General features: G+C 40.9%; 1 protein-coding gene across 1 annotated transcript; it reads left to right on the top strand.

Annotated features, from left to right (window-relative positions):
* The first annotated feature begins 1,754 nt into the window (after nt 1-1,754).
* Nucleotides 1,755-25,393, top strand: LOC143293426 (integrator complex subunit 9-like). Its single transcript, XM_076604281.1, has 21 exons — nt 1,755-1,808; nt 2,960-3,087; nt 4,017-4,086; nt 6,519-6,587; nt 7,361-7,500; nt 8,370-8,456; nt 10,372-10,492; nt 11,546-11,635; nt 12,555-12,599; nt 14,203-14,314; nt 14,668-14,848; nt 15,847-15,907; nt 16,939-16,981; nt 17,528-17,653; nt 18,618-18,673; nt 20,402-20,551; nt 20,785-20,871; nt 21,564-21,662; nt 22,290-22,412; nt 23,965-24,021; nt 24,975-25,393. The coding sequence occupies exons 1-21, from the start codon at nt 1,800-1,802 to the stop codon at nt 25,089-25,091; spliced, it is 1,971 nt and encodes a 656-aa protein (XP_076460396.1). The 5' UTR covers nt 1,755-1,799; the 3' UTR covers nt 25,092-25,393.
* The last annotated feature ends 828 nt before the right edge of the window (nt 25,394-26,221 follow it).

The raw sequence follows: 26,221 nt of genomic DNA, 5'->3' as shown, positions 1-26,221 counted from the left end.
GTGCATGATGTTTTGTGGGTATGAGCTGAGTATATATCAGTCTGGCCAAAACTACCACTGGTTAATTGATCACGAGATCTGAGAATATGCTAATCGACTGAACCCTTCAGTTGCTGCATTTCCAGCTTATGGAAGTCCCGGTGCCTGTCCACGGGCTGAACAAGTTCCACCTGGGATCCTAACGATAAATCCTGCCAGGGCTTCCGACGGTCCCCCCGGCGGCCACAGCGGCCAACCAGCTGCCTGGGCCTGCCGTGGGCCGAAATTCGGACTGGAGCCGCCGGCGACTGACAATCCAAATCTCTGGCCTATGACACCGTGCCCTTCCATTCAGTAAACTCTGTAGTGCATGAAATCCGGCATATATTTCGTCCATATCGGACAGTATAATCATTATCTCAGTAGAACGGTTTCCTGAAAGAGGTGGTCACAGCACCTTCTTATGAAAACCTTGATTTCAAAGTTAGACTGAGGGTCCAAGTACGTCAATGTAGTAGGTAATTAAACTAATATCTACTGACACACTCTTCAGTCCGTCCCCATCCTTCCAGTCTACTGACCGGGCCTTTCCCCAGCATCAGATCGGCATGGTGGGCTTGATTCTGCAACTCAGTGGTATGGCGGGCAGCATTCCGCCTCACTCAGTGGTAACGCTCCTCGCTATATATGACTCGATTATATACCTCCCACCCCCCAACTGCCACCTCAACTGAGTTTCTTTGCACCAGACCAGTCAGCTCGGATCGGTGGGTATCCCTACGTATTCCTCAACATTAATTTTGACTGAGTTGGCTGCCTATCAGCAACAAGAAGAACGGAATGATTACATTTTCAGCCCGGCGTTTTTTTATTTTTTAAATTAAAAAAAAAAAATTCATATTCAATTTAACTAAGGCGACATATTTCTCGTTTTTCTTGTTCGCGGCCAGCTCTGTCATCGAAATGTATCAGTTGTATTTCTACTCAGTTAATTCAGCATAGTCCTGTTTACTGAGGTTTCTCCAAACCCCAAGTCCCCAGAGCCGGATGCATGGTTTCTGAATCTGGCACTGATCACCGTCTGTTCAAGTTGGTACTACTCAGTATGTATTGCCGCGGCCGGGGCTGTATCTGTCTCAGTGCCGGAGATAGTTTGAATGATTAAGACTCGAATATGATCAGCGATATAACTATATAGTACAAAACACGTCCAGAGAAGATCTGTGAAAATTTACACATTAATTTAGAAATCTCGACATGAACGGGTAACTGCAAAATTCTGTGTTATGGCAAATGCACTGAGGAAAGAATTAAACGGGGCATATTAACACCCGGGAATTAAGTTACTTGTAATAGAACACTCACCGTCACATACAGACATACACAGACAGACAGACAGACAGACAGACAGACACACACACACACACACACACACAAACACCTGAATATCTCTATATGCATGTATGTGAGATCACTCAGACGTTACAGTAAACTACATAGTGATTCAGCTGAACAGTTATGCTCCTCAGAAGTTCCCTGGCTGATAGTTTTTTATATACACAGAATGAAGCTGCTACTGACTGAGGTCTATGCAGGTATGAGTTAATTAAAGGAGTGTTTTTCTAAATGATTATTCTGTTAGAAATGAAGATCTCATTGGTCTTTGACACCCTATTATATTTGACAGCTTCGGATTGCTCCGGATTCCGCAAGGAATCACAATCGCGTACATCCTGCTGCAATCCCCAATTAGTTTGTCCGCATGTGGAGAGCCCGAATAATAAGGGAGACAAGCGTTCAATCCGGCGCACTGAAAGAAAATGAAACTTGTAAGGTGCCTTCGTTTCGTTTTTCTTGAGATTCAAAACTTACCACTATAAGTAGCCTATAAGATGTGTATTTCTTGCATTTTACTGTCATGAGCCCGAAATCAGATTTAATAGATGTAACTAAGTTATACAATTACAATGAAATAAATGAAATGAATGAAGTACACTAGCGGTTGTGCCGCTCCTGGTGCAAGTCATGACTAATTGAATATTCGAAGGAAAACAATGTCTGTTGTCTGCTTTTCTTATTAAGAGTGACTATTAATGTACTTGTTTGTTTGTTGTTTATCTCACCGAACTTAGTTGGGTGTGATGTGGGTCTGGTTTGAAAAGTGGAAAAGGGATGTTTAATGATGAAAAGTATGGAGAGAGAAAACTTTCCAATCGAATATGTAGATAAAAGAAGCAAAAGGCACAGTACTTACGTTAGTACATGTATATCAATCTTGGAATGATTAAACCATTTCTTGATTTTAATGTTCAAAACCAAATGATGAAATAAGATACCAATAACCATGTACATGTAGTCAAGGATGTATCACAGGTCACAGGTGTTTAATCAAGTATTTAACTGAAAGCCAGACAACTGGTAATTGTATTGAGAACTTTCAGTAAGATAATCCTGCAGCAAACTGAATGCTGCTGATCATGATATAGCAAATTTTTTTTTAGATTCACATATATTTCATATACTATTACTTCAAAGTCATTACTATTGTAGCTGTGTCATCTGCTGCTGCTATTGTGTATTTTGTAGACTGTATGCTTCTACTACTGATACTGACATCACTGGTATAATTAACAAAGGTTTAGCTACACAGTCATCTCCTCAAATTTGATATTTCATTTTGTATATAAGAAATAACAATATAAATCCCTTATTTTATGACAACAATAACAGATAAAAGGAACAGTTTAACTTTAAAGCATTCACAAAGATTCCTGGTTGCCATCTTCAGCATCTGCATTACTTGCAGACTTGAGTCGATTGTGCATTTTTTAAGAAAACAAGGTTTTGATCTGTCTCACTCTCAGAGAGCTATCATCTATCAGGTAGAAAACCCAAACCTATCACCTGTCATTTTCACATTGTCAGAGACAGATCTACTTAAAGTTTAACTCAACTTAAAGCATGAATCTGTGTCTTTCAGATCTGCCTGTCAGACAACCCCAGCAAGCCATGCTTTGTGTTGTACTTCAAGGGCGTGGCCCTCATGCTGGATTGTGGCCTGGACATTTCACAAATCACTCACTTCCTGCCTCTCCTCACCATTCCAGGGTCAGTTTTCATTGTTTGGGACCTGGGAGTCCAAGTCTATGTGACCATTAGCTTTGAGTGTAAGCCTTCCAGAGTGGCACCGCAGTGTTGTTTTTATAGGTGGTACAAAATTTACTTATGAAATTGAAAGCTGAATCAGTTGGATCATCTTGGATCTTGCTAACATGCACACACACACACACACACACACACACACACACACACACACACACACATGCACACGTGCGCGCATACACACACACACACAATTTCAGTTCAAGGATTTATGGGGTAAAACACAGATCCACAATGAACTATTGTTATGTTATTCAGAATACAAATAAAGATTCATCAGTATTTTGAATGTAACCATAAGCTTTATGACATGAAACTTTGTGCAGAAGTTATTTATTCACAGTGACTATCTTTGTATCTAACTGCAAATTGTATTGTGACTGCTTTCATCGCATAGGGATTTTTGTTTGCAGCTGGCATTTCTTTTCCTTGGTCAGGATGAAATATTAGTGTGTGTGTGTGTGTGTGTGTGTGTGTGTGTGTGTGTGTACAATAGTCATGTCTGACTATAGCCATTGAAACGGCTGTCCGCACTATCTTGGCGAGAATTTGCTTATAGTGGAGAGAGTCTTGCCCAAGTTATATCATCACTCTTTCGCCCAGGAGGGCTTTAGGACAGTCGGCACTGGGATGGTCCTCAAAGGCCAGCTAGCTTCCAAGGCCGCCGCACTAAGAGCCAGTATAGTCTCGTCTCATAGTATGAGAGTCATAGTCCTTCACAAAAGACTAAGCTGTAAATTGATACCCATTGCAGTGGAGAAACCATAGATCATATAGCTCTCACTTCTCTGTTGGCCCAGCTTTAAGCTTTTGTCAATCTGTGATAAAATTGATGGGTAAAATGTTGATTTGTAAACTTCATGCTTTGTGCTCAGGACAATTCTGACCAAAGTGACAGACTGTTTCACTGGGGGAGGTGATAAACGTAAACTTGCAGAGAAGTTGGTGAGTTTGAATTTTCTCCTTTTCATGATTTCTGTTTTATATTTTGTGTTATGTATGTCATTTGTGGTGGTGTGATTGACAGATTGTGTATAATATGCATGTGTGTTGTGTTATCTTGTGTGTATGTATGTGTACGTATGTGTTTGTTTATGCTTGTGTGCATGCCTATGACAGGAAGAATGTGTAGAGAATTTACATCAGTAAGAAATTTACATACGAGGGTCATTCAATAAATAAGGTGAATTTTTCGGTATAAGGACTTCTAATACAGATAGAAGCTTACTTTTTTTCTTTTTTTTTCAATGTAGTCTCCCAGAACTGTCACACACTTTTCCCATCTGTGCACAAGCTTCCGTATTCCCTCAGCGTAAAAATCTTTGGACTGATGTCTCAGCCAGTCGCTCACAACACTTTTGACTTCATCGTCACTTTCAAACTTCGTGCCTCTCGTGAACGCTTTCAAGGGACCAAACAGGTGAAAGTCTGAAGGGGCAAGGTCTGGGCTGTAAGGGGGATGAGGGAGCAGTTCCCAGCCCAGGTCGTTGATGGTCTGCACCGTTCGGGCTGCTGTGTGAGGCCTTGCGTTGTCATGATGCAAGATGACTCCTTCTGACTGATGACCCCTGCGTTTGTTCTTTATGTCTTTCTTGACCTGCCTCAGCAGTTCACAGTAGTTGGCACTGTCATCCACTGTCACCCTTCTGTCAGACTGAATGAGGTCATTGACTGATTCGATCACCTCAGGAGACCTCACTTCTGTAGGCCTTCCAGGCCTGTCTTCATCCTCAACATTGCTCCGTCCTTCTTTAAACAATTTAGCCCACTTGTAGACATTTTTTCGGCTGAAACATGTGGCACCATACACAGTTGACATTCTCCTATGAATTTCAACTGGTTTGCACCCTTTAGCAACCAAAAACTTGATAACTGACCGCTGTTCAATCCTGGAGCATGCTTCTTGGTCGGCCATCTTTGTTAATCGCCAAAACTCTCAAAGTTTTTTTTAATCTGCAAAACTTCTTCTTCTGCGTTCGATGTTTTGGCTGCGTCAGACGGTCACCCCTGTCGCCACGATGTAACCCACGATCTTCTCCAGGTCGTGGCGGTCTCCCCAAAGCTGCGCCTGTAGCTCTGTGCCCCCTGGCCAGGTTTGACGCCGTAGAGCTTCATGGGTTGGGCAGTGTTGGAGGATGTGTTCAGGGGTCTGGGGTCCAGTGCCACATGGACACTCATCAGTGTGGGCGATCTTCATACGGTGAAGGTGACTCAGTAGTCGGCAGTGGCCAGTTCTCAGTCTGAAGAGGACTGTCTGCTGGTGTCTCTGGAGCTGGTGGATTGGATCGACACCACTGTTTGCACCCAGCCTTCTCTTCCACTGGTTCTGGTAACGGTTGTGGATGATGGTCCTGGCCTCTCTGTAGGTCACGGGGTGGCTGAACTGCTTCATTTTGCTGCCTGCCTTGGAGAGAGCATCGGCCTTTTCGTTCCCCGTGACCCCACAGTGAGAAGGAACCCACTGAACAGTGACAGTCGACCGTTTTGAAAGGTCATGAAGGGCTGCTTTGATGTTTGTCAGCTGCTGTTCGTTTCTGGTTGACTGGAGTCCCTGCAGGAGATATCTGCAGTCAGTGAAGAAGGCTATCTTTGGTGGTGGGTTGACTGACGTCCTGAGGCCTTGTGCAGCATGGAGTAGTGCTGCTGTCTCCGCTCTGTAGTTCGAGGAGATTCTTCCTGTGGGGAAGGCTCCAGGGGTCAGTCTTCCATCTGTGTGCCTGATGAAGATGCCTGCTCCTCCATTCTTCACCGCTCCCTCCGAGGATCCGTCTGTGAAGACGTGCGTCCATTCGCTGGGATTGTACCGAGTCTCAATCATCTCCAGTGTCAGAGCTTTCAGCAGGGGAGGGGCTTGGCAGTCCTTTTGGTCGATGCCAGGGACTTTTGTGATGATTGAGACTCCTTCCAGTTGGTCGGCCGGTTCCTCGAAGTCAGGGAGTGTTTCCATCTCGGCAGGGGACGAGGGCAGCAGGTCTTCATGTTGGCGGTGCAGGGCCTTGGAGAGGTGGTTGAAAGCTGGTCCGCTTCAGTCTGTTCTTTAATCTGCAAAACAAATTAAATCAATGTGAAAAAGAAGTAAAAAAAAAAAAAAAAAAGAAAAAAAAAGGAAGCTTCTATCTGTATTAGAAGTCCTTATACCGAAAAATTCACCTTATTTATTGAATGACCCTCGTATATGTTCATTCTGTCAAAATCTGCTTTAGTAGCAGAAAAAAAGTTTTTTGGGGGGTTAAACACATATTTAATTTTGCGAATTCTTTCTTTTCTAAGAAGACAGTTCAAGACAATAACAAAATTGAGAAAGCAAATGCAGCTGCACATGTATGCATATTAAGCAGAATTGGCCATTTTTTCGTTTTTTCGTTATGTTTCCACAGATGCCAGAACTGAAAGAGTGTGCAGGCAAAGTGTTCATCGATGGCGCCTTTGAGTTTGCTGTACCAGAGGTGAGGTTTTGATTCATCTCCTTTCGTACTTTAATACTTGGATCAGTTCAGTTTTGATAAGTCAGCTCCAGCTGATTTTCTCTTGTTATGGGATCTCACTGTTGCCTGGGCATCTTTTATCGTGGGGTAAAACTAAAAGGCAGTCATTCAGATGAAAGTCTTCTCTTACGTATGTATATGAGTAAATGTGGGGGTTACAGCCTGTGAACAGACAAAGAAAAAAGAAACACCACAAAATCAGACTTTTTTAACATTTCAGCCTGAAAAAAAATACTGCTTGTCTCATGATCACATACGAGAACCTTTATTGAAGTTTCTGTTTAAATATTTGTTGGTGTTGAAGTGTAACTAGATTGGTTTTAGACATCACCAACTGAAAGGGGTGAAGGAAAGTAGGACTTGGAACATTCAACAATAGGAAACGAAAGCATTGAAATGTTCAGTGTGAATTTTATTTACACTATATGAAAAATTATTAGTTTATAAAGCACATCATATGTACCTGCAATACATTTCTGACCAAGTTTGGCATTTGCTTGGGTCACTTGATAAATAGATTTTAATGAAACATTGTTTGAAATAACACATTTATCTGAAGAAGTCTATAAACACATCCTGATGTGTAATCACCAATGTTTTGGAGGAAAAAAAAATGTTAAAAGGAGATAATCACCAGTTTTGCCATATTCTAATTCATGAACTTATTACTTGTCATAAATGTGAAAGATTTTCTGTTTTGTTGAAATAATGTTTGTATAACTGTCTTTTTGCAGTTTGGCTTGGTGGACATGTCTCAGATCGATGCCATCTTGATTTCCAATCACAGCACTATGCTGGCATTGCCCTACCTGACCAAGTTCACCAACTTCAGGGGCAAGATCTTTGCTACGGAGCCCACGCTACAGACTGGAAGGTGTGTGCTTGTGTGGGCGTGTATTGTGTGGGTGTGTGGATGTTTTATGTGTATGTGTGTGTGTATGTGTGTGTGTGTGTGTGTGGGGGGGGGGGGTTGTGTATGTGTGTGCACGTGTAAGAGAGAGAGAGAGAGAGAGAGAAAAGCTGTTGCTGTGAAGGCGCAGTGATGTATGACTGATGTGAAGATTGCTGTGTGATGTGTAAGGTGGACTTTTTAACTTTGAGTGTTCTGATTTGAGTTGTGCATTATATTGGCATTGTGATGTATGTAACTGGTTTAAAGTATTCAGATTTGGTTTCAAGAATTGTGTTATGGGTTCAGGCATTGGGATATTGGGATTTTGGTGTTGTGATATGTAATTTCATCATTTAGGTATTGTGATGTTTGAAATTTATGTTGAATGTTTTGCTTGATGGTTTTATGCATGCACTTACAAAAATTACTTTTGGTGTCATATACTGTATTTGAATGTGTTTATACGCGGAGTTTTACAGTGTAAAGCACAGCTGAGCATGTTTTTACATGGAAAGATATAATGTGAATTTAATTACACATACTTAACCGTGACCCAACTAGTGCAGACTCCGGCAGGGGTCTGACATTCCTGTCTTGTGCAAACTACTATCCGCCTATGCGGAGAAAACGAAACTACGGTCGATAACCTCCAGGAAGTAGGTAACCTCCCCTTTGTCCCTCTGAAAAATTACTTTTGGTGTCATATACTATATTTGAATGTGTTTATACGCGGAGTTTTACAATGTAAAGCACAGCTGAGCATGTTTTTACTTGGAAAGATATAATGTGAATTAACATTGATAGAAATACTAATTATTATTATTATTATTATTGACTGATGTGGTGTGCAGGATGTTCATGGAGGAGATTGTGAGGTACGTGGAGAGAAACCCCAAGCTGAAGACAGCCAGCTACTGGAAGGAAGAGGACTTTGCCAGGTAGGGACTGTGCTGTGTGTGTGTGTAGACCTGCCAACAGGGACTTTGCCAGGTAGGGGCAGTGCTGTGTGTGTGTGTGTAGATCTTCCAACAGGGACTTTGCCAGGTAGGGGCGGTGCTGTGTGTGTGTAGATCTTCCAACAGGGACTTTGCCAGGTAGGGGCGGTGCTGTGTGTGTGTGTGTAGATCTTCCAACAGGGACTTTGCCAGGTAGGGACTGTGCTATATGTGTGTGTAGACCTTCCAACAGGGACTTTGCCAGGTAGGGGCGGTGCTGTATGTGTGTGTAGACCTTCCAACAGGGACTTTGCCAGGTAGGGGTGGTGCTGTATGTGTGTGTAGACCTTCCAACAGGGACTTTGCCAGGTAAGGGTGGTACTGTGTGTGTGTAGACCTTCAAACAGGGACTTTGCCAGGTAAGGGCGGTACTGTGTGTGTGTAGACCTTCCAACAGGGACTTTGCCAGGTAGGGGCGGTGCTGTGTGTGTGTAGACCTTCCAACAGGGACTTTGCCAGGTAGGGGCGGTACTGTGTGTGTGTGTAGACCTTCCAACAGGGACTTTGCCAGGTAGGGGTGGTGCTGTGTGTGTAGACCTTCAAACAGGGACTTTGCCAGGTAGGGACTGTGCTATATGTGTGTGTAGACCTGCCAACAGGGACTTTGCCAGGTAGGGGCGGTGCTGTGTGTGTGTGTAGACCTTCCAACAGGGACTTTGCCAGGTAGGGGTGGTGCTGTGTGTGTGTGTGTAGATCTTCCAACAGGGACTTTGCCAGGTAGGGGCGGTGCTGTGTGTGTGTGTAGACCTTCAAACAGGGACTTTGCCAGGTAGGGACTGTGCTATATGTGTGTGTAGACCTGCCAACAGGGACTTTGCCAGGTAGGGGCGGTGCTGTGTGTGTGTGTAGACCTTCCAACAGGGACTTTGCCAGGTAGGGGTGGTGCTGTGTGTGTGTGTGTAGATCTTCCAACAGGGACTTTGCCAGGTAGGGGCGGTGCTGTGTGTGTGTGTAGACCTTCAAACAGGGACTTTGCCAGGTAGGGGTGGTGCTGTGTGTGTAGACCTTCAAACAGGGACTTTGCCAGGTAGGGACTGTGCTATATGTGTGTGTAGACCTGCCAACAGGGACTTTGCCAGGTAGGGGCGGTGCTGTGTGTGTAGACCTTCCAACAGGGACTTTGCCAGGTAGGGGCGGTGCTGTGTGTGTGTGTAGACCTTCAAACAGGGACTTTGCCAGGTAGGGGCGGTGCTGTGTGTTTGTGTGTCTGCCAACAGTTGGCTCTTTGTATACTTTGTGAATGATTGTTTGCTAGAATATGTGTTCATTTGTTACTGTTTTCTGAATTCATTTTTTATTTCTTTATTGGTTTCTCACCATTATCTCAGTTTATTATTTTTTATTGGATTTTCATGATTATTTCAATGTATTTGTTACTGACTGGATTTTCATGATATCCTCAGTGTAATTTTTATTTATTGGTTTTCTTCGATTATCTCTGTAGAATTTTTAGTTATTGTTGTTGTTTTTTTTGTTTTTGTTTTTTTACAATGATCTCAATTTACTTTTTTTTAATATATATATTTTTTAAAACTATTATTGTTGATTGGGGGAACATGTCAAGAAATGGGAAATATGGTATTTGTTTCAGGTTCATATGTGATAGCACTACAGTTGATGGAAGCATGTATTCAATTATTTCAGTATGACAACAGTCTATCTGTTTGTCTATCTATCTATCTATCTGTCTGTCTGTCTGTATGTCTTTATGTCTGTCTGTATCTGTATGTGTATATCAGTCTTTATCTGTATGCATGTCTGTATGTATGTATGTAGGTTGGTAGGTAGATATGTGTTATATATATATATATATATATATATATATGAATGTATTTGAAACTGTGCTGTCTGTCTGCAGCTTGCTGCCATCATGCCTGAAGACAGCGAAAGAACCGCGGGGATGGCGGAAGCTGTTCACCCAGCATGACATTGATGCCTGCCTGTCCAAAGTGCAGATTGTCGGCCACAACCAGAAACTGGTGAGATGGGTATTCATAGTTAAGATTAAAAGTTAAAGGTCCCATAGCCTTATATGGTCACTGGGGCAGTGAATTTGCATTCAATGTGTCTAGGGCTCTGCTCAGTGTGTCTAGGGCTCAGCATTGGAGGGCCAGGCCCAATCGTCTAATTCCGCTGTTGTAACCTTTCCCAAACCAAAGTTCTGGTGCCCACTTACATGTTGGTGGAGTGGGGAAAATTGGAGTAATATAGTCTTCCTCATGGACACAAAATTATTCTGAAATAGGTCCTTGAACCCTGGTCCCTGCTGAACACTGGATCAGAAGTCCAACACCTTACTGATTCTGTTACAGTACTTCCTCCAACAGCAGCCATAGACTAACAATTTTGAAAACTTTTTTTTCTCTTTCTCCTTATATATATATATATATATATATATTATATATATATATATATTTTTTTTTTATTTTTATTTTTTTATTTTTTTTTTATTTTTATTTTATTTTTTTTATTTTTTTCCCCCTAATGTTCAAATGTCTGGATTTCTTTCCAGCCTCCAGTATTATGAAGTTCAATTTAAGGTCACAAACTCTGTTCATGGTGGCATGTTTTTTTTAAGCGAGATTTTTCATGTGTTCCATGCATAAATATTAAACGTTAATTTGTAATAATGGGAGCAGCATACTTTGTAATATATGTTTGTGTGTGTGTGTGTGTGTGTGTGTGTGTGTGTGTGTGTGTGTGTGTGTGTGTGTGTCTGAGAGAGAGAGAGAGAGAGAGAGAGAGAGAGAGATTCTGCCAATTTAAGATATCCTGCTTGGGGTAAAAACAGAGCAAGCTTTTTGATAACTTCACAGGAAATCAGAATTATTGTGAAGTGTAATTTTTTCTCTCTGTTTCTGCAAACTTGTTTTTACCACTATCTGTGCATTTTGCTTCCTTAAATAGGTTGTGTGTGTGTGTGTGTGTGTGTGTGTGTGTGTGTGTGGTAAAATAATGCATTGTTTTAAAGAGCAAAGTTTTCATGTTGTTGTTGTTGAAATATACAACAGAGCTGTTGAACCTTGTGACAGGATGTGTTTGGAGCTCTCCAGGTGTCACCCACCAGCTCTGGCTGGGCCATAGGAAGCTGTAACTGGCTGATCCAGTCCTCTCATGAAAAGGTACACATGCCTCAACAGTGAATATATGTATAATTGTTGTGTCTGACTATGACAATTTGAACAGCAGAAGAGGCAACAGCTGTCCTGATTACCTGGGCAAGAATTTGATTATAGTGGAGTGCCTCTTGCCCAGTTTATATCTACACTTTTTGGGCCAAGAGGGCAATGGGATAGTTGGCAGTGGGATGGTCCCCAAACACCAGCTAGCTCCCACTGTTGCAGCATTAAGAGTCAGTGCAGTCTTGTTTCATAGTTTGGTCATTGTAGTCCTTCACAAGAGACTGAGTTGTAAATGAATTCCCATTGTAATGGAGAAACCAATGATCATACAGCTCTAACTTTACTGTTGGCCCAACTGTTAGCTTTTATCAATCTCTGATATAAGCAGAGGGTTGGGTCTAAACACACAGTGAATGTGTAATGGTAATTCAGCATTTCTCTTTCTCTAATATTGTATTACCCAACAAAGTAAATTGTCATTTCTTAATTCAACCAAAGTAAAAGTGTAAGACATTGTTCTGAATAGTACCAACAAACAAGAAAAACCCATTGAAACATTGTTTGTTTTTTTAGTTTTTCTAATATACTTAGAAGCTGTTGGATTTTTCTGCAGTGTGATGAAAAGTAGTATGAGTGATCTTGAAAGTCTTTGAAAAAAAACTACTTGAACTGTCAAGGATTAGTCTGCATCAAGTGCTTGGAGTTTGTGCCACATGAAAATATGTTGAAAATGCTTTGTAATTTTGAAGAACATTTAAACTGTTCTTCTGCAAAAGGTGAGTTTGGTAGCATAAGACAAGGAATTGTGCAGTGATAAATAAATCATAAGTTTCTGCATATAATTGTTACCCGCTAGACAAATCAGGTGGGGTTTTCTATCTCATTTTGAAAGGAAGCAAATGTTATTTTGTCTTTTCAGATCTGCTATTTAGGCGCCTCATCAACATTGACCACACACCCAAAGGTAAAGTGAATTTCTGTTCTTTAAACTATTTGAATTTTGTTTTGTTTAGCTTACTCTGTGTGTGCATGTGCGTGCGGGCATGTGTGCATGCGTGAGTGCATGCATGATATGTGTGAAATCATGTATGTGAATGAGTAAGGGAGAGGGAAAGTAAGACAGAGAAAGTCTGTTTGGATTGACTGTGTTTGCCACTGTGTATTGTCTAATTTCTTAAGGATATCTGAATGACTCAAAAAGTGTTTTTTTTTAATGTTGTGGCAGTTTGACAAAATACCAAAGCTTTAATCTATAAGGCAGGAGCACCCTTCACCATATCACAGTAGAAGTAATGGAAATGGTTACAGAATAATATGAATTGTATGCAGTGGCAATCAGGAGCTTATTCAACATAAGATGAAGGATCATTTTCCTTTTCTTCTGCATTCATGGCATGCTGCTTCCACTTTCACTTGTTTATATGAGTGGAATTTGTCTGCATGACTATTTTTTACCCTGCCTTGTAGGCAGCCATACTCCATTTTTAGGGTTGTGCATTCTGGGATATGTTCACGTTTTCATAACCCACTGAACACTGACGTGGATATCAAGATCTTTGATATGCATATTTGATTGTCTGCACATGTATACACACAATGTTTGTTTGACAGTGTATTGTACTGAAGATGGCTGTGTTTGTTTGACAGTGTATTGTACTGAAGATTTCAGTGTTTATTTGACAGTGTATTGTACTGAAGATGGCAGTATTTGTTTGACAGTATATTGTACTGAAGATGGCAGTGTTTGTTTGATTTATTATACTGAAGATGGCAGTGTTTGTTTGACTGTATTGCACTGAAGATGGAAGTGTCTGTTTGACAGTATATTGTACTGGAGATGGCAGTGTTTGTTTGACAGTGTATTGTACTGCAGTGTTTATTTGACAGTGTATTGTACTGAAGATGAATTGTACTGAAGATGGCAGTGTTTGTTTGACAGTATATTGTACTGAAGATGGCAGTGTTTGTTTGACAGTATATTGTACTGAAGATGGCAGTGTTTATTTGACAGTGTATTGTACTGAAGATGAATTGTACTGAAGATGGCAGTGTTTGTTTGACAGTGTATTGTACTGAAGATGGCAGTGTTTGTTTGACAGTATATTAGACTGAAGATGGCAGTGTTTGTTTGACAGTATATTGTACTGAAGATGGCAGTGTTTGTTTGACAGTGTATTGTACTGAAGATGGCAGTGTTTGTTTGACAGTATATTAGACTGAAGATGGCAGTGTCTGTTTGACAGTGTATTGTACTGAAGATGGCAGTGTTTGTTTGACAGTGTATTGTACTGAAGATGGCAGCGTGTGTTTGACAGTGTATTGTACTGAAGATGGCAGTGTTTGTTTGACAGTGTATTGTACTGAAGATGGCAGTGTGTGTTTGACAGTGTATTGTACTGAAGATGGCAGTGTGTGTTTGACAGTATATTGTACTGAAGATGGCAGTGTTTGTTTGACAGTGTATTGTACTAAAGATAGCAGTGTGTGTTTGACAGTATATTGTACTGAAGATGGCAGTGTGTGTTTGACAGTGTATTGTACTGAAGATGGCAGTGTGTGTTTGACAGTCGATGGAACAGACACAGCTGAAGAACAGCGATGTGATGATCCTGACTGGTGTGACACAGACACCGCTGGTGTTACCTGATCCCATGATTGTGGAATTTGTGCAGAATTGTGGTGAGTTATTCTCTTCCCACTGGATAAATGCATCATGTGATAGGTGCACAGTGAATTAACTATTATGTGATTGCTGTATATTCGTCAACTGCATTATGTGATAATTGCTTTAAAGTGATAATTGCATAATGTGATCAATGCATAATGTATTAACCACATTTTGTGATAACTAACTGCATGTGATCACTGCATATTGCGATACCTGGCCTGTAGAGCGGGCATGTCCAATCTGATTGTTGATACTGAACATTGATGTGTAGTGTTGTATCAACGTATCAGATCTGATGATTAATACTGAACAGTGATGTGTCAAGTTGACATGTCAGATCTGAACTCTGAAGTGTGTTGTACAGTGTCAACGGTGACGCGGGGTGGCAGTGTACTGGTGCCTTGCTACCCTGCGGGCGTGATCTATGACCTGTTTGAATGTCTCTTCATGAACCTGGACAACTCCCCTGTGCCCAACACACCTGTCTACTTCCTCTCACCTGTGTCTGACATCTCCCTGGCTTACTCCAACATTTATGCTGAATGGTGAGAATCCAGACACACCATCGTCTTTGTTTTGTGTAGATATCGTTCTTATTTCTTGTCGGCTGTTGCCACATTTTCCTTGGCTCATTATTATTTATACATTAACATCTTTTTAAGACATTTTGTTCTCCCAATAAGCTTCCAAGGTGTATTATACTGAGTGAGAAGTTTTTGTCTTTTTTTTTCAGATTTATACTTATTATTGCTTCAGAACCTCATTCCAGGTGGACGTTCTATCCATTCTTTATTAAATGTTTTTTAACTGAGTTTTTTAAGCTGTCAGTCACTTACTGTTCATGTGTGTGTGGATTGTGTGTGTGTGAGTGTGAGTGTGTGTGGGGGCGGGTGCATTTGTTTATATGCATGCATGTGTGTGAGCAGTTGCATGCCTGTATGTGTGCGTATTCAGAATTGTTGAGAATGCTGCAGTGCTTTGTGTTGTTATTTTTTCTTGTCTGTCCACATTAAGTCCGTCTGTTTCAGTATCTCATACAGTTGTTGCGACGCTCAGACAAATCCATTTTCATGATGCCATGTCTGTTAGACAGATCCATGACCAGTAGCATGAGCAAACGCACTTGGTCAGGCCTTGAGTGCATGCATAATTATTTGTGTACCTATCATTGTGGATTTTGTCTATAGAATTTTGCCAGAGAACAACACTTATGTTTCCATGGGTTCTTTTTCAGTGTTCCAAGTACATGTTGCAAACAGGGTCTCAGGTTATTGCCTCATTCGAATGACCAGATGATCTGTTTGATTTTCCAGTCAAACTCAAGAGAACGGGTGAGGCTGGTATTCGAACCCAGACCCTCACAGAACCTGTATTGGCAGATAAGTGTCTTGATAACCACTCTGCCACTTTCCTTCTCTGTCGATCTTGGTGCCTCAGTAGCTAGCTTTGGGGAAGAAGAACTGATTGTGAATTTCAGTTTTAAAAAAAAGATGATTTTTTGAATGTTGCCATTTAGTTGCACTGTTGTGTGACTTTGTTTCAGGCTGGGAAAGAGCAAACAGAGCAAAGTGTACATCCCAGAGAGTCCTTTCCCCCACACAGAGGTAAGTCCCCTGTCTTTTCTCTCTCTCTCTCTCTCTTTTTTTTTTTTTTTTTTTTTTTGCTGCCCCATTACCTGCACCGTTTCAGTGGCATTACTCCCACGCCACCTGTTCTGAGTCCCCCATACACAGTCACACCCAAGTTCATCTTTCACAGTCCCAGTACCGGCAGGCCACAGGGAACCATCAATGTTAGGTCACCAGGAGGCCACACACTAGAGGAGCCCTGCACTGCTGCTGAGTCACTTCGGTGGTGTTCGGTATTGACTGTTCTGATTTACTGTACTTAGGACACCACCTACTGACCACAGTGATGGCTTAGCTGTGGAGCCAGACTGAGTGAGTGTCTGCCCCGAGTGGAGACCATCCAACAAGAGTCACCCATGAATCCACCAACACTGAGACCTTGAAAAAAGTCATCCCAAGTGCGGAAGTGGAGGGGTATTGAAACTGAGGTCACTGTGAGAGCAGGGCATGAAAGACCACATAATTTGCCTTTTCAGTCTTGTCCATCACTGTACCAGAAAGCACAATTAAAAGCTGAGTTATTGGAATCAGGTATTGTCAGTATTTATGGTCAGTCTTGTCCATCACTGTACCAGAAAGTGCAATTAAAAGCCAAATTATTGCATTTAGGTATTGTCAGTATTTATGGTCAATCTTCATTTGTATTTTGATGTTGTGTATTTGTGGATCGGACACTGCAGACTGCATGGAATGAACAGTTGTGTGAGAGAAAAATAATTGTAAACAGAAGTATTAATTTTTGTCTGAGACATTATCAGTTGTTCTGTCTTGTGAGAGAAAAATAACAATTAACAGAAATATTAATTATTAACATGTGTTCCGTTCATTTGATGCCTATCATTGAGGGAGACCTATGTGTTTATTTTTTTCATGTTTTGATCCAGTCCTGATCTTGATTCTCGCCTGTATGAGGACACAGATTTTGTTTCAGGTAGTTTGGTTTGATTTGTTTCCATATTTTTCTCAAACTTTAATGACATGATTCGCAATGATGATTTGGTGTGCAGATGGTCAACTGTGGCCGACTGAAGCACTTCAAGGATATTAATGGTATTGTACACTTGTGTTGTATTTATGTTGTCCCTAATGCTCTGTGTTGTTCACTGTTCTTTCATTGTCTGGCTCTTACTTTTCATTTGTTGGTAGATATTCTATGTGCTCTTTTGTTTTAATGCACGGCTTATGCATATATACATACATGCATACAATGCATATTTGCATACACATGCACGCACACATACCTGCATGCATGCACACACATGCATACACATATATATCTGCTGACATGCAGACACACAGAGATATTATTAATAAATGTATGCACACACTATTCACTCACAAATGCACCTTTGAAATGAACTGGAAAATGACATTACATAAGCTTTAGACAGGCTTGCTAATCAGTACATTTATGATAAGCATCAATCCTGTCAATAAAAGCAAGTTCTCAGAAGAAATTGTAATCAAAAAAAAAAGAAAAAAAGAAGAAAAAGAAATGAAAATGAAACTTGTTTGTTTGTTTGTGTGTTCCTATCCTATCTGACTTACTACTGAGCACCATTTTTCATGAATCACTTCATGGAACACTGTCTTCAGACATGGGGAGTGACTTCCGCATGCCGTGCATCGTGTTCACGGGTCACCCTTCGCTGAGGATGGGGGATGCAGTGCACTTCATGGAGACCTGGGGCCAGAACCCGGCCAACTGCATCATCTTCACAGGTACTCTGCACCCTCTGTCACAGGTCCAGTTTTAAAGTGTCTAAACGTGCAGACTTGATCCATATACGCTACTCCACATCTGCCATAAAAAACAAGGGAGCATGTGTCTGATATTTGCATAAACCCCATGCGCTGATCAGGCATTGAGACACAGTGATCAGGCCTCACACACAGTCACTCCACACCTGGATTGGTGGTCGAGTCATAATGCATCCCACTAGGGACTGAATGGTTGGATATGTTATTCACTAGCTATATATATAAGTCTGCTTTGGCAAAGTTTCAGGTATGGTGCATCTGCTATTAATGGCTACATTATTCCAAGGATACTGATCAGATTCAGTGTCCCCATTGTCCATGCAACAAGGGTTGTCCCAGGCGAAATTTTATGGAAAAATCCTATGTGATAGTATCACAAATACATTTGCAGACATGAAAAAGAAAAAAAGTGTGGCACCGCACTGCAGCAACATGATTTTCTTGAGTAGTGCAGCCCAAATTTCACACTGAAAAATATGTTGTGTCAAAAAATAACAATACCACACAGTTGAATACAATACACTAAACTACGATGCAATGCGATACAGTGCATTGTCATAAAACACAATACAATACACTCTGTCTCGGCAGCCAGATTTGAGGTTTTGAAGAGGTTTCTCCTTCTTCTTCTTCTGCGTTCATGGGCTGCAACTCCCACGTTCACTCATATGTACACGAGTGGGCTTTTACGTGTATAACCGTTTTTACCCATGTAGGCAGCCATACTCCCAGCTCAAAACCACACAACCGCTTGGTGGCAGAATCCTACATATGTATGTATGTATGTGTGTGTGTGTGTGTGTGTGTGTGTGTGTGTGTGTGCACATAAGAGGAGAGAATATTAAGATTCATGAAGAGAAAAACTACGGAAATCAGTATATGTGTTTTGATGCATGCAAATGCACTCTACAAATGCATGTTCCAGAACCAGATTTTCCTTACATGGATGCATTGGCGCCATACCAGCCTTTGATGATGAAGGTGAGTGTGATAATACATCCATGCCTATTCATCAATGCCTGTATCAGTCACCTCAAATCCAGGTGCATATCTGGTGACTCATTTTTAGAAAATTAGATATATTGATAAACAGCTGTAAATTTGGATGCTTTGTGAGACCAGATTGGTCTGTGTTGTAAGTTACAATCCTTGTTGTATATTCAATATTTTTCAGATGCATGAACTTTTAGAAATATACATGTTTTTTTTCCATTATTTCTTTTGTAATCTTCATTTTATGTGTGAGATTAACCCCCAAACACCACAGTTTTGGCTGTGTGCATATTTCATATTAACTCGTTGACAGCTGACCCTTTGTGAAATGAAATCAGTGTGGCATGAGTTTGAAGTGCAGTTGCTATTTGTGTTCATATTAATGGTGTAATTGATTTTGCTGAACAGAAGTAATGTTATCCCAAAAGGAAGAAGTCGAAATATGCAATGATGACTGACATCCAGACCTGGAATTTCAGTCTGATCTCAGTGAGGTGACAGCCCTTCACTGACATCCTTACCTGTTGGCTCTGTCTGATCTCAGTGAGGTGACAGCCCTTCACTGACATCCTTACCTGTTAGCTCTGTCTGATCTCAGTGAGGTGACAGCCCTTCACTGACATCCTTACCTGTTAGCTCTGTCTGATCTCAGTGAGGTGACAGCCCTTCACTGACATCCTTACCTCCTTACCTGTTAGCTCTGTCTGATCTCAGTGAGGTGACAGCCCTTCACTGATGAGCGTACTGGTCAGCAGCAGTCAAGGGGTTAATATTGATGCACACAGATGCAGTATTTGTGGTGGAGTGGTGTCCTGGTGGTAATGCGCCCATCTAGGAAGCAAGAGAACCTGAACACACAGGTTTGAATCCCACACTAGCCAGTACTTTCTATGGTGGTCTGGACGCAAGTCATTTGGTTGACATAATTTACCAAATTCCTGTGTGTAGCATGCACTTAATGCACATACAAACAACAACCTATGACAGCAAAAGTATTGTCCCTGGCAATATTATGTAGAAAAACCCACTTTGATAGGAAAACAAATATACTTGCAGGCAGAAAAAGAAAAATTGGCGCACTGTGCTGTGGCTATCTGGTTTCCTTGAGGAGAGCATCCCAAATTTCACACATTGCAGTCTGTTGCGACAAAAAGTAATAATTCAATACAATACAGTGCAATACAATACAATGCAATATGTGGAGTGATGGCCTAGAGGTAACGCGTCCGCCTAGGAAGTGAGAGAATCTGAGCGCGCTGGTTCGAATCACGGCTCAGCCGCCGATATTTTCTCCCCCTCCACTAGACCTTGAGTGGTGGTCTGAACGCTAGTCATTCGGATGAGACGATAAACTGAGGTCCCGTGTGCAGCATGCACTAAGCGCACGTAAAAGAACCCACTGCAACAAAAGGGTTGTTCCTGGCAAAATTCTGTAGAAAAATCCACTTCGATAGGAAAAACAAATAAAACTGCACGCAGGAAAAAATACAAAAAAATGGGTGGTGCTGTAGTGTAGCGACGCGCTCGCCGTGGGGAGAGCAGCCCGAATTTCACACAGAGAAATCTGTTGTGATAAAAAGAAATACAAATACAAATGCAATGCAATACAATGCCATGCAATATAGTACAGTGCAATGCAGTACAATACAATACAATACAGTGCAGTGCAATGCAATGCCATGCAATGCAGTACCATATTGACACGTCCTTCTGCAGGTTCTGTACCTGCCAGTTGACGTGACCCTCAGCTTCGGACAGACCAACATGCTGATCCGTGACCTGAAGCCTCTGCACCTGGTGGTGGCCGAGTCCTACATGAGTCCTCCCCCTTTGGCTCCGCACCGCACCGATCTCGTCATTGACTGGGTAGGAGCATGTTGAGTGAGTGTGTGTGCACGTGTGTGTGTGCATGTTTGTGTGCATATGTTTAAGTCTGTGTGTGTGTGTGTGTGTGTGTGTGTGTGTGTGTGTGTGTGTGTAATTTCAGCAAAATATTGTCAGGAAAAACTCAGTGCTGTACTTTCACAAGAGCAGAATTGCATGTTATCTACTGTGGTTTTTGTTTCTGTATGCCAGTCATGTGTATCTTCTCTCTGCAGGAGCCTTCACCACTGACCTACAAGAAGTACGAAGTGCTGAATCTGCCGGTGAAAAGACAGTGGGAAACCATTCACATTGACCCAGAGGTAAAAGGGATATGTCAGTGCTTGCAAGTGCTCATGTTCATTTATACACTTTTCACTCCAGCTACAACAAATACCTGGTGGTTTTGATGTTAATCAAGAAAGTGTTGGTTATGTGTGTCCAGTGTAATTGGAGAATTATTTCCTTTGAGAAGTTAGAAGCAAACAAACAAACTAAAAAAAACCCACCCAGAACTGTCACGGTGTTGGAATTTGTTGACACTGGGATGATGTGTGACAAGCAAGCATTGTGAGCTGCTGAACCATTCCCACACTGAAACAACTGCAACTTCATCATTTGTTCGGAAATTCCGTCACTTGCGTGCATTCATATATACACACACAGCATGCATGTCATGCTTACATGCACGTCCTGTGAACACACAAGCATACCTGCTATACACAAGCACACACATGCGCATGTACACACACACTTTCAGACGCGCATGCGTACAAATATGCATGCACACACCCACAGACACACAGACACAAACACACACCTTTTCTTGGTAGCCCATCAGACTGTGAAGATGACACAGTCTGTGTTCTCAATGATGAAAGTGCACGTGGCTCTACAGCCCAAGACTGGAAGCACACAGGTGCTTGCAGGTGTTACAGCTATAGTCTGTTATCTACACACGTGGCAAACCTACAACAGACAGTGTGTGAATAACATCAGTGTGCACTGTTTTCAGCTGGCAGCTGACCTGGAGCCTGTGGAAGTGAGGCCTGGAGCTGCCATCTGCATGTTGACCGCTTCCCTGGAATCCAAGGACAACAAATCTGTTCTCAAGGTTGGTTCACTAACATAGTTGATAATAGTATGACATCAGTAAACAGTTTTCATTGAACGCAACATTTCATTAAAAAAATTCATAAAAAAATAACCAGCTGCTGTTATTATTCTATTTCAGTACGTTAAAGATCAGCATCATCTCTGACATTCAGTGTAGCAGGAATTGTATGATTAGCTGCATTCAGTTTACTGGAATGTATGCAGTCCAGGATGGCTTCAGTCATATGCTTGTTAGAAACAGGCCACACATCCACTGATGTGTTGTGAATATGACTCTAATGACATTAAGACAAGATGTCCATGTGTGTGTGTTTGTGTATGTGTTTGAGTTTGTGTGCATGTGTTGCGTATTTGAGTTCTTACTTATTATCAGTTCATGTTTTTCTCACATGCAGTCTGTCCTGTAGTGCATAGTGCTTGTTATCTTGAAAAACCCCAGCAAACTCAACTATTTCATTCACAGTGAAAAAAAACAAGAAGAAGAAAAATTGAGCACACATAGCACACCATATCATGGTGAGTATGTAGTCTGTGCTGCCTTAGTGATGCGTTATTGGTTTGCACAAGGTTGTTATTGAAGCGCATACCATTTTCACTTATAACACTTCATGTCATTTGATTGCAGCCACTCCCCCCCCACCTACAAAGTCAACCTGGGCGAAAAAGACGGGCTGATGGCACAGCCATCAGCAAAAGCTACCTGTTTGGTTCCCCCAACATCTCTCAGCTTGTGGAGATGCTCACACAGGTACGCTTGTTGTATAGAACACTGACACACTTGTGGCTGTGCTGTGATTATGTCTCCTACAAATAAAACTGGCCAGACAAAGCAGTCTCTGTATGCTTCCACTGTAAGGCTTGGTTTATTTGAGAAATAAAATTACCATAATTTCCGCTACTATTTTACTCGAATCTGACCCCTGTGTCTTATTGGCTGTATGTACCCTATTTATGTTTGAAAACTAAATTCTGACCACCACATAGGGCCACCTGACTCTATAAACTCAATATATGACAACATCTTTGATCACAGTAAACATTCACAATCACACTGAACAGCAATACTTCAGTCTTACCACTGTTCGTGTTCGCCATCAAATAAAATTGAAACCAAATTGCATACGACACAATATTTCAATTGAATGTGATCTCAGTTCGCCCTTAGGCCATGAAAAAAGAGCAGTGACTGAGTTGAGGATAAATTTATGGTGTGAAGGTAGAGAAGTTGGAAGTGAACTGATCACTTTTCAAAATCAGAACACAAAGCGAAATGGCAGACAGGACTGAAAAGCAGGGCAGGCAGACTGGATTCTGATTGAACAAGTTAACGAACTGGCGCTTTACAACAGTGTACATTTGACTAAAGGCAGTAAAACTGTATTTAAAAAAAGTGTAAAAAAGAAAAAGAAAACTGCAGGTGACAAAGCAGAATCAACAGACAGATGAAAACAAGTCTGACTGCGGTTCAGTTTTCTGAAGATGACATCACTACTTGGAAAACGACATCCGCTGTTAGCAGAGACAAAATGAAGGATTTTTACTTTATGGCAGATGCAGCTTATCAGATGTATGTGCCTCATACAACCTCAAAATAATTTTTTCTTTGGTTCAGGGGGTGCGCCTTTTGGGCTTTAGCGCCTAGAAGGCAGAAAATTATGGTATATATTTTGAGAATGAATGAAGTTGGAATAGTGCTTTGGTACGAGAATACTTGTACTTGTTGCTTAAAGGTAGAAAGCGTATGAACTCCCTCAGGCTGATTTTGAAGATTTCCATGACCCTGCACAGATTATCATTCTTGAACTCCTCTGTTCTGCAGTTACAAGTCTCTGTAAACAAATTTTACTTTCCTTCCAAACACCGGGAAGCCAACCAAAACTATGCGCATAATGTATGCATGTACACACTGTAACGTGTGCATGCATGTTTCTTTTGTTCAAGTGGATTTGTTTTCTGGAATTACTTTTTTTTGTGACAGTTCTAGTACTTTGTGACATCTTCAAGAATTGCATATTGACACAGAAGTTGTAATGGACATTGACAAGGATCACTTGTTAATATGAATTCCAGATGCTTTGTCAGTCATTGAAAAAAACAAAACAAAAAAAAGCATTTGCAAAACAGAAAAAACGACTTCAGGTACAGTTTGAGAAAAGATTTCATGTGGGAGATATTTAATAATTGTAGATATGTTATAGTTTTGCCTTTCCATGTTCAGACAGATTTGTGTGTGTGTCTGGTGTGTTGTATAATCAGAGTTGATGGAATAAGTTTGATTTTATTTTCCTCCCCATTTGCAGCAAGGAATCTCTTCTGTAAAAGTGGAAGAACGTGAAAACGGATCCATCATTCATTTGGTGAGTACTTAGAGGTGATTTATTCATCTCTTGATAAATTGTTCATCATTCTTTCAGTATGCTAGTGATGTTGAATATCAGAGGTATGGCAAAAAGTATTAAAAATAAGGCATCTGCTGCTGCATTGAAAGAAATTATTTTATTTTCATTTTTTAACAGTAGATGTTGTATAGCATGTATGGATCTGTCTGCACACTATGGCATCGCTTTGAAACTGGCAGTCAGTCTGCCTTGTGTTCATGATCAATACCAGCACCACATTCATTTTGGAGGGAGGGACAAAGCACATGGACAAATGGAATTCTAACTTGGCATGACTTTATTGTGTTCCTGTGTGAGGAATTTAATTCCAGTTAAACACTGTGTAAATACATTCTTCCTATTTATCATGTTTTGGGGGGGAAAAAATGTTGGTTGAATGTTATTTGTGTTCATGTGTTTGCAATGTGAAGCTGTAATACATGAATGAAATGTTAGGCAAGTAAAACATTTGTAAAACTCTGCATAGATCTGGTATATATGTCTGTGATCCCTTTTATCTTTTTTATTGTGGAGCACAGGTTTTTAAAAAAAAGTCTTCTTCTAGGTCTTTCTCTTTTTATGAATAAGCAAAATTTTTTACACTAACAAAGAAACAACAACCTGGAAATGACACATCTCTGCTGTGTAAAGTGAAATGAGATTTAAATGAACAGAATTGAACAGGATATTTGTTCCTTTGCAGTTATCGTGCATACATTGTTTGCTATATAAAGCAAAACAGATTTGGATGAGACACAATTCGAACAGAATATCTGTTCCTATGCAGTTGTCAAGCATGCATTGTTTGTTATATAAAGTAAAAGATTTGAATGAGACACAGAATTGAACAGAATATCTGTTCCTATGCAGTTGTCATGGATGTATTGTTTCTCCTCTTTAATTTTCATGCGTTAATCTGTTGATCTTTTCAGCCAAATGATGACACACTCATCCATGTGGACAGTACGTCGACTCACATTCTGTGTGATGATGAAGCAATCCGTGTCCGGCTCAAAGACACTCTCCTCAAGTGCTTGAAACAGCTCTGATGTTTCTGTGAACAGTGGACTTGTATTATACACAGGTCTGTTCAATACTGGGACACTTTTTGTTCTTTCTTTTTTTTTTTTTTAGCTGCATAAAAACAGGTTACGTTTATTTTATATCAGCATCTGTTCAGAATGTTTGCAAATATGTGAAAGTGGACAATTCACTTGTTTCAGAATTACTAATGCTTGTGTGGAGTATGTGGTATATGTGCATGGATGTGTGTGTGTGTGTGTGTGTGTGTATGCTGCATGTGATCTGGAAGTTAAGGATGGTATGCTTTGTAATCTGAGGACAGATTATTTGTGGATAATAAACCATTTTTGTGCTAAGACAGTGTGTGTGAGTCTCTGTTTTGTGTGTGTGTTTGTGTGAATAGTAGGTAGGGTTACATACCACTGCATATGCCCTGCACATGACACCTTGAACAGAACGTATGATTCATATCAGAAGGTTGCTATGCTTTATCATCTGTCTCTTTTCTTTTGAACATGTATCTTGAAGGATGTATTGCAAACTGATAAGTGTATGTCAAGCCAGACACAATATCACAATATGATGACATTCACACAGCTTGCTGTCTACACATCTCTTTTTTGATAGTGCAGTTCAAAGACATCCTCCTGCATTTGTGGGCTGCAACTCCTTTGTTAAACCGAATGTTTGTATAAGCTTTTATATGTATTACCGTTTTCACCACACAATGTAGGCAGCCATACTCTGTTTTTGGAGGTGTGCTTGCTGGGTATGTTCTTGTTTCCATAACCCAATGAAAACTGACATGGATTACATGGTCTTTGATGTGCACACAGGATCTGCATGCATGTTCACACATAGGAATTCAGGCATTAGCAGGTTTGCACATACACTGATCTGAGAGATCAGAAGAATTTCCACCCTTAACCCACCAGGTGGGCTGAAACTGGGAATCAAATTCAATAAAATTGGGGCACAATCCAGAGCTGTAAGCATTCAGCAACTGCACCCATCCAAAGACATATAAAGGCAAAAGCAGTTGTCTATTTTGTACAATAAAGGGCAGTATGGGAAATATTTAAGAGTAGTTTCTTGGTCACATTCTATTCTGGTTATTGTGAAAAAGGTGGAGTGACAGAGAACGTTCAACTTTCAA

The sequence above is a fragment of the Babylonia areolata genome, chromosome 1, assembly GCF_041734735.1.
Source record: "Babylonia areolata isolate BAREFJ2019XMU chromosome 1, ASM4173473v1, whole genome shotgun sequence".
Taxonomy (NCBI): domain Eukaryota; kingdom Metazoa; phylum Mollusca; class Gastropoda; order Neogastropoda; family Buccinidae; genus Babylonia; species Babylonia areolata.
This window is presented reverse-complemented; position numbering and strand designations above follow the sequence as displayed.

Excerpts from the sequence above, each read along its gene's own strand:
- LOC143293426 (XM_076604281.1), top strand. Across the intron at positions 7,501-8,369 it reads CCCACGCTACAGACTGGAAG|GATGTTCATGGAGGAGATTG; the intron begins GTGTGTGCTTGT and ends TGTGGTGTGCAG. Across the intron at positions 18,674-20,401 it reads ACCAGCCTTTGATGATGAAG|GTTCTGTACCTGCCAGTTGA; the intron begins GTGAGTGTGATA and ends GTCCTTCTGCAG.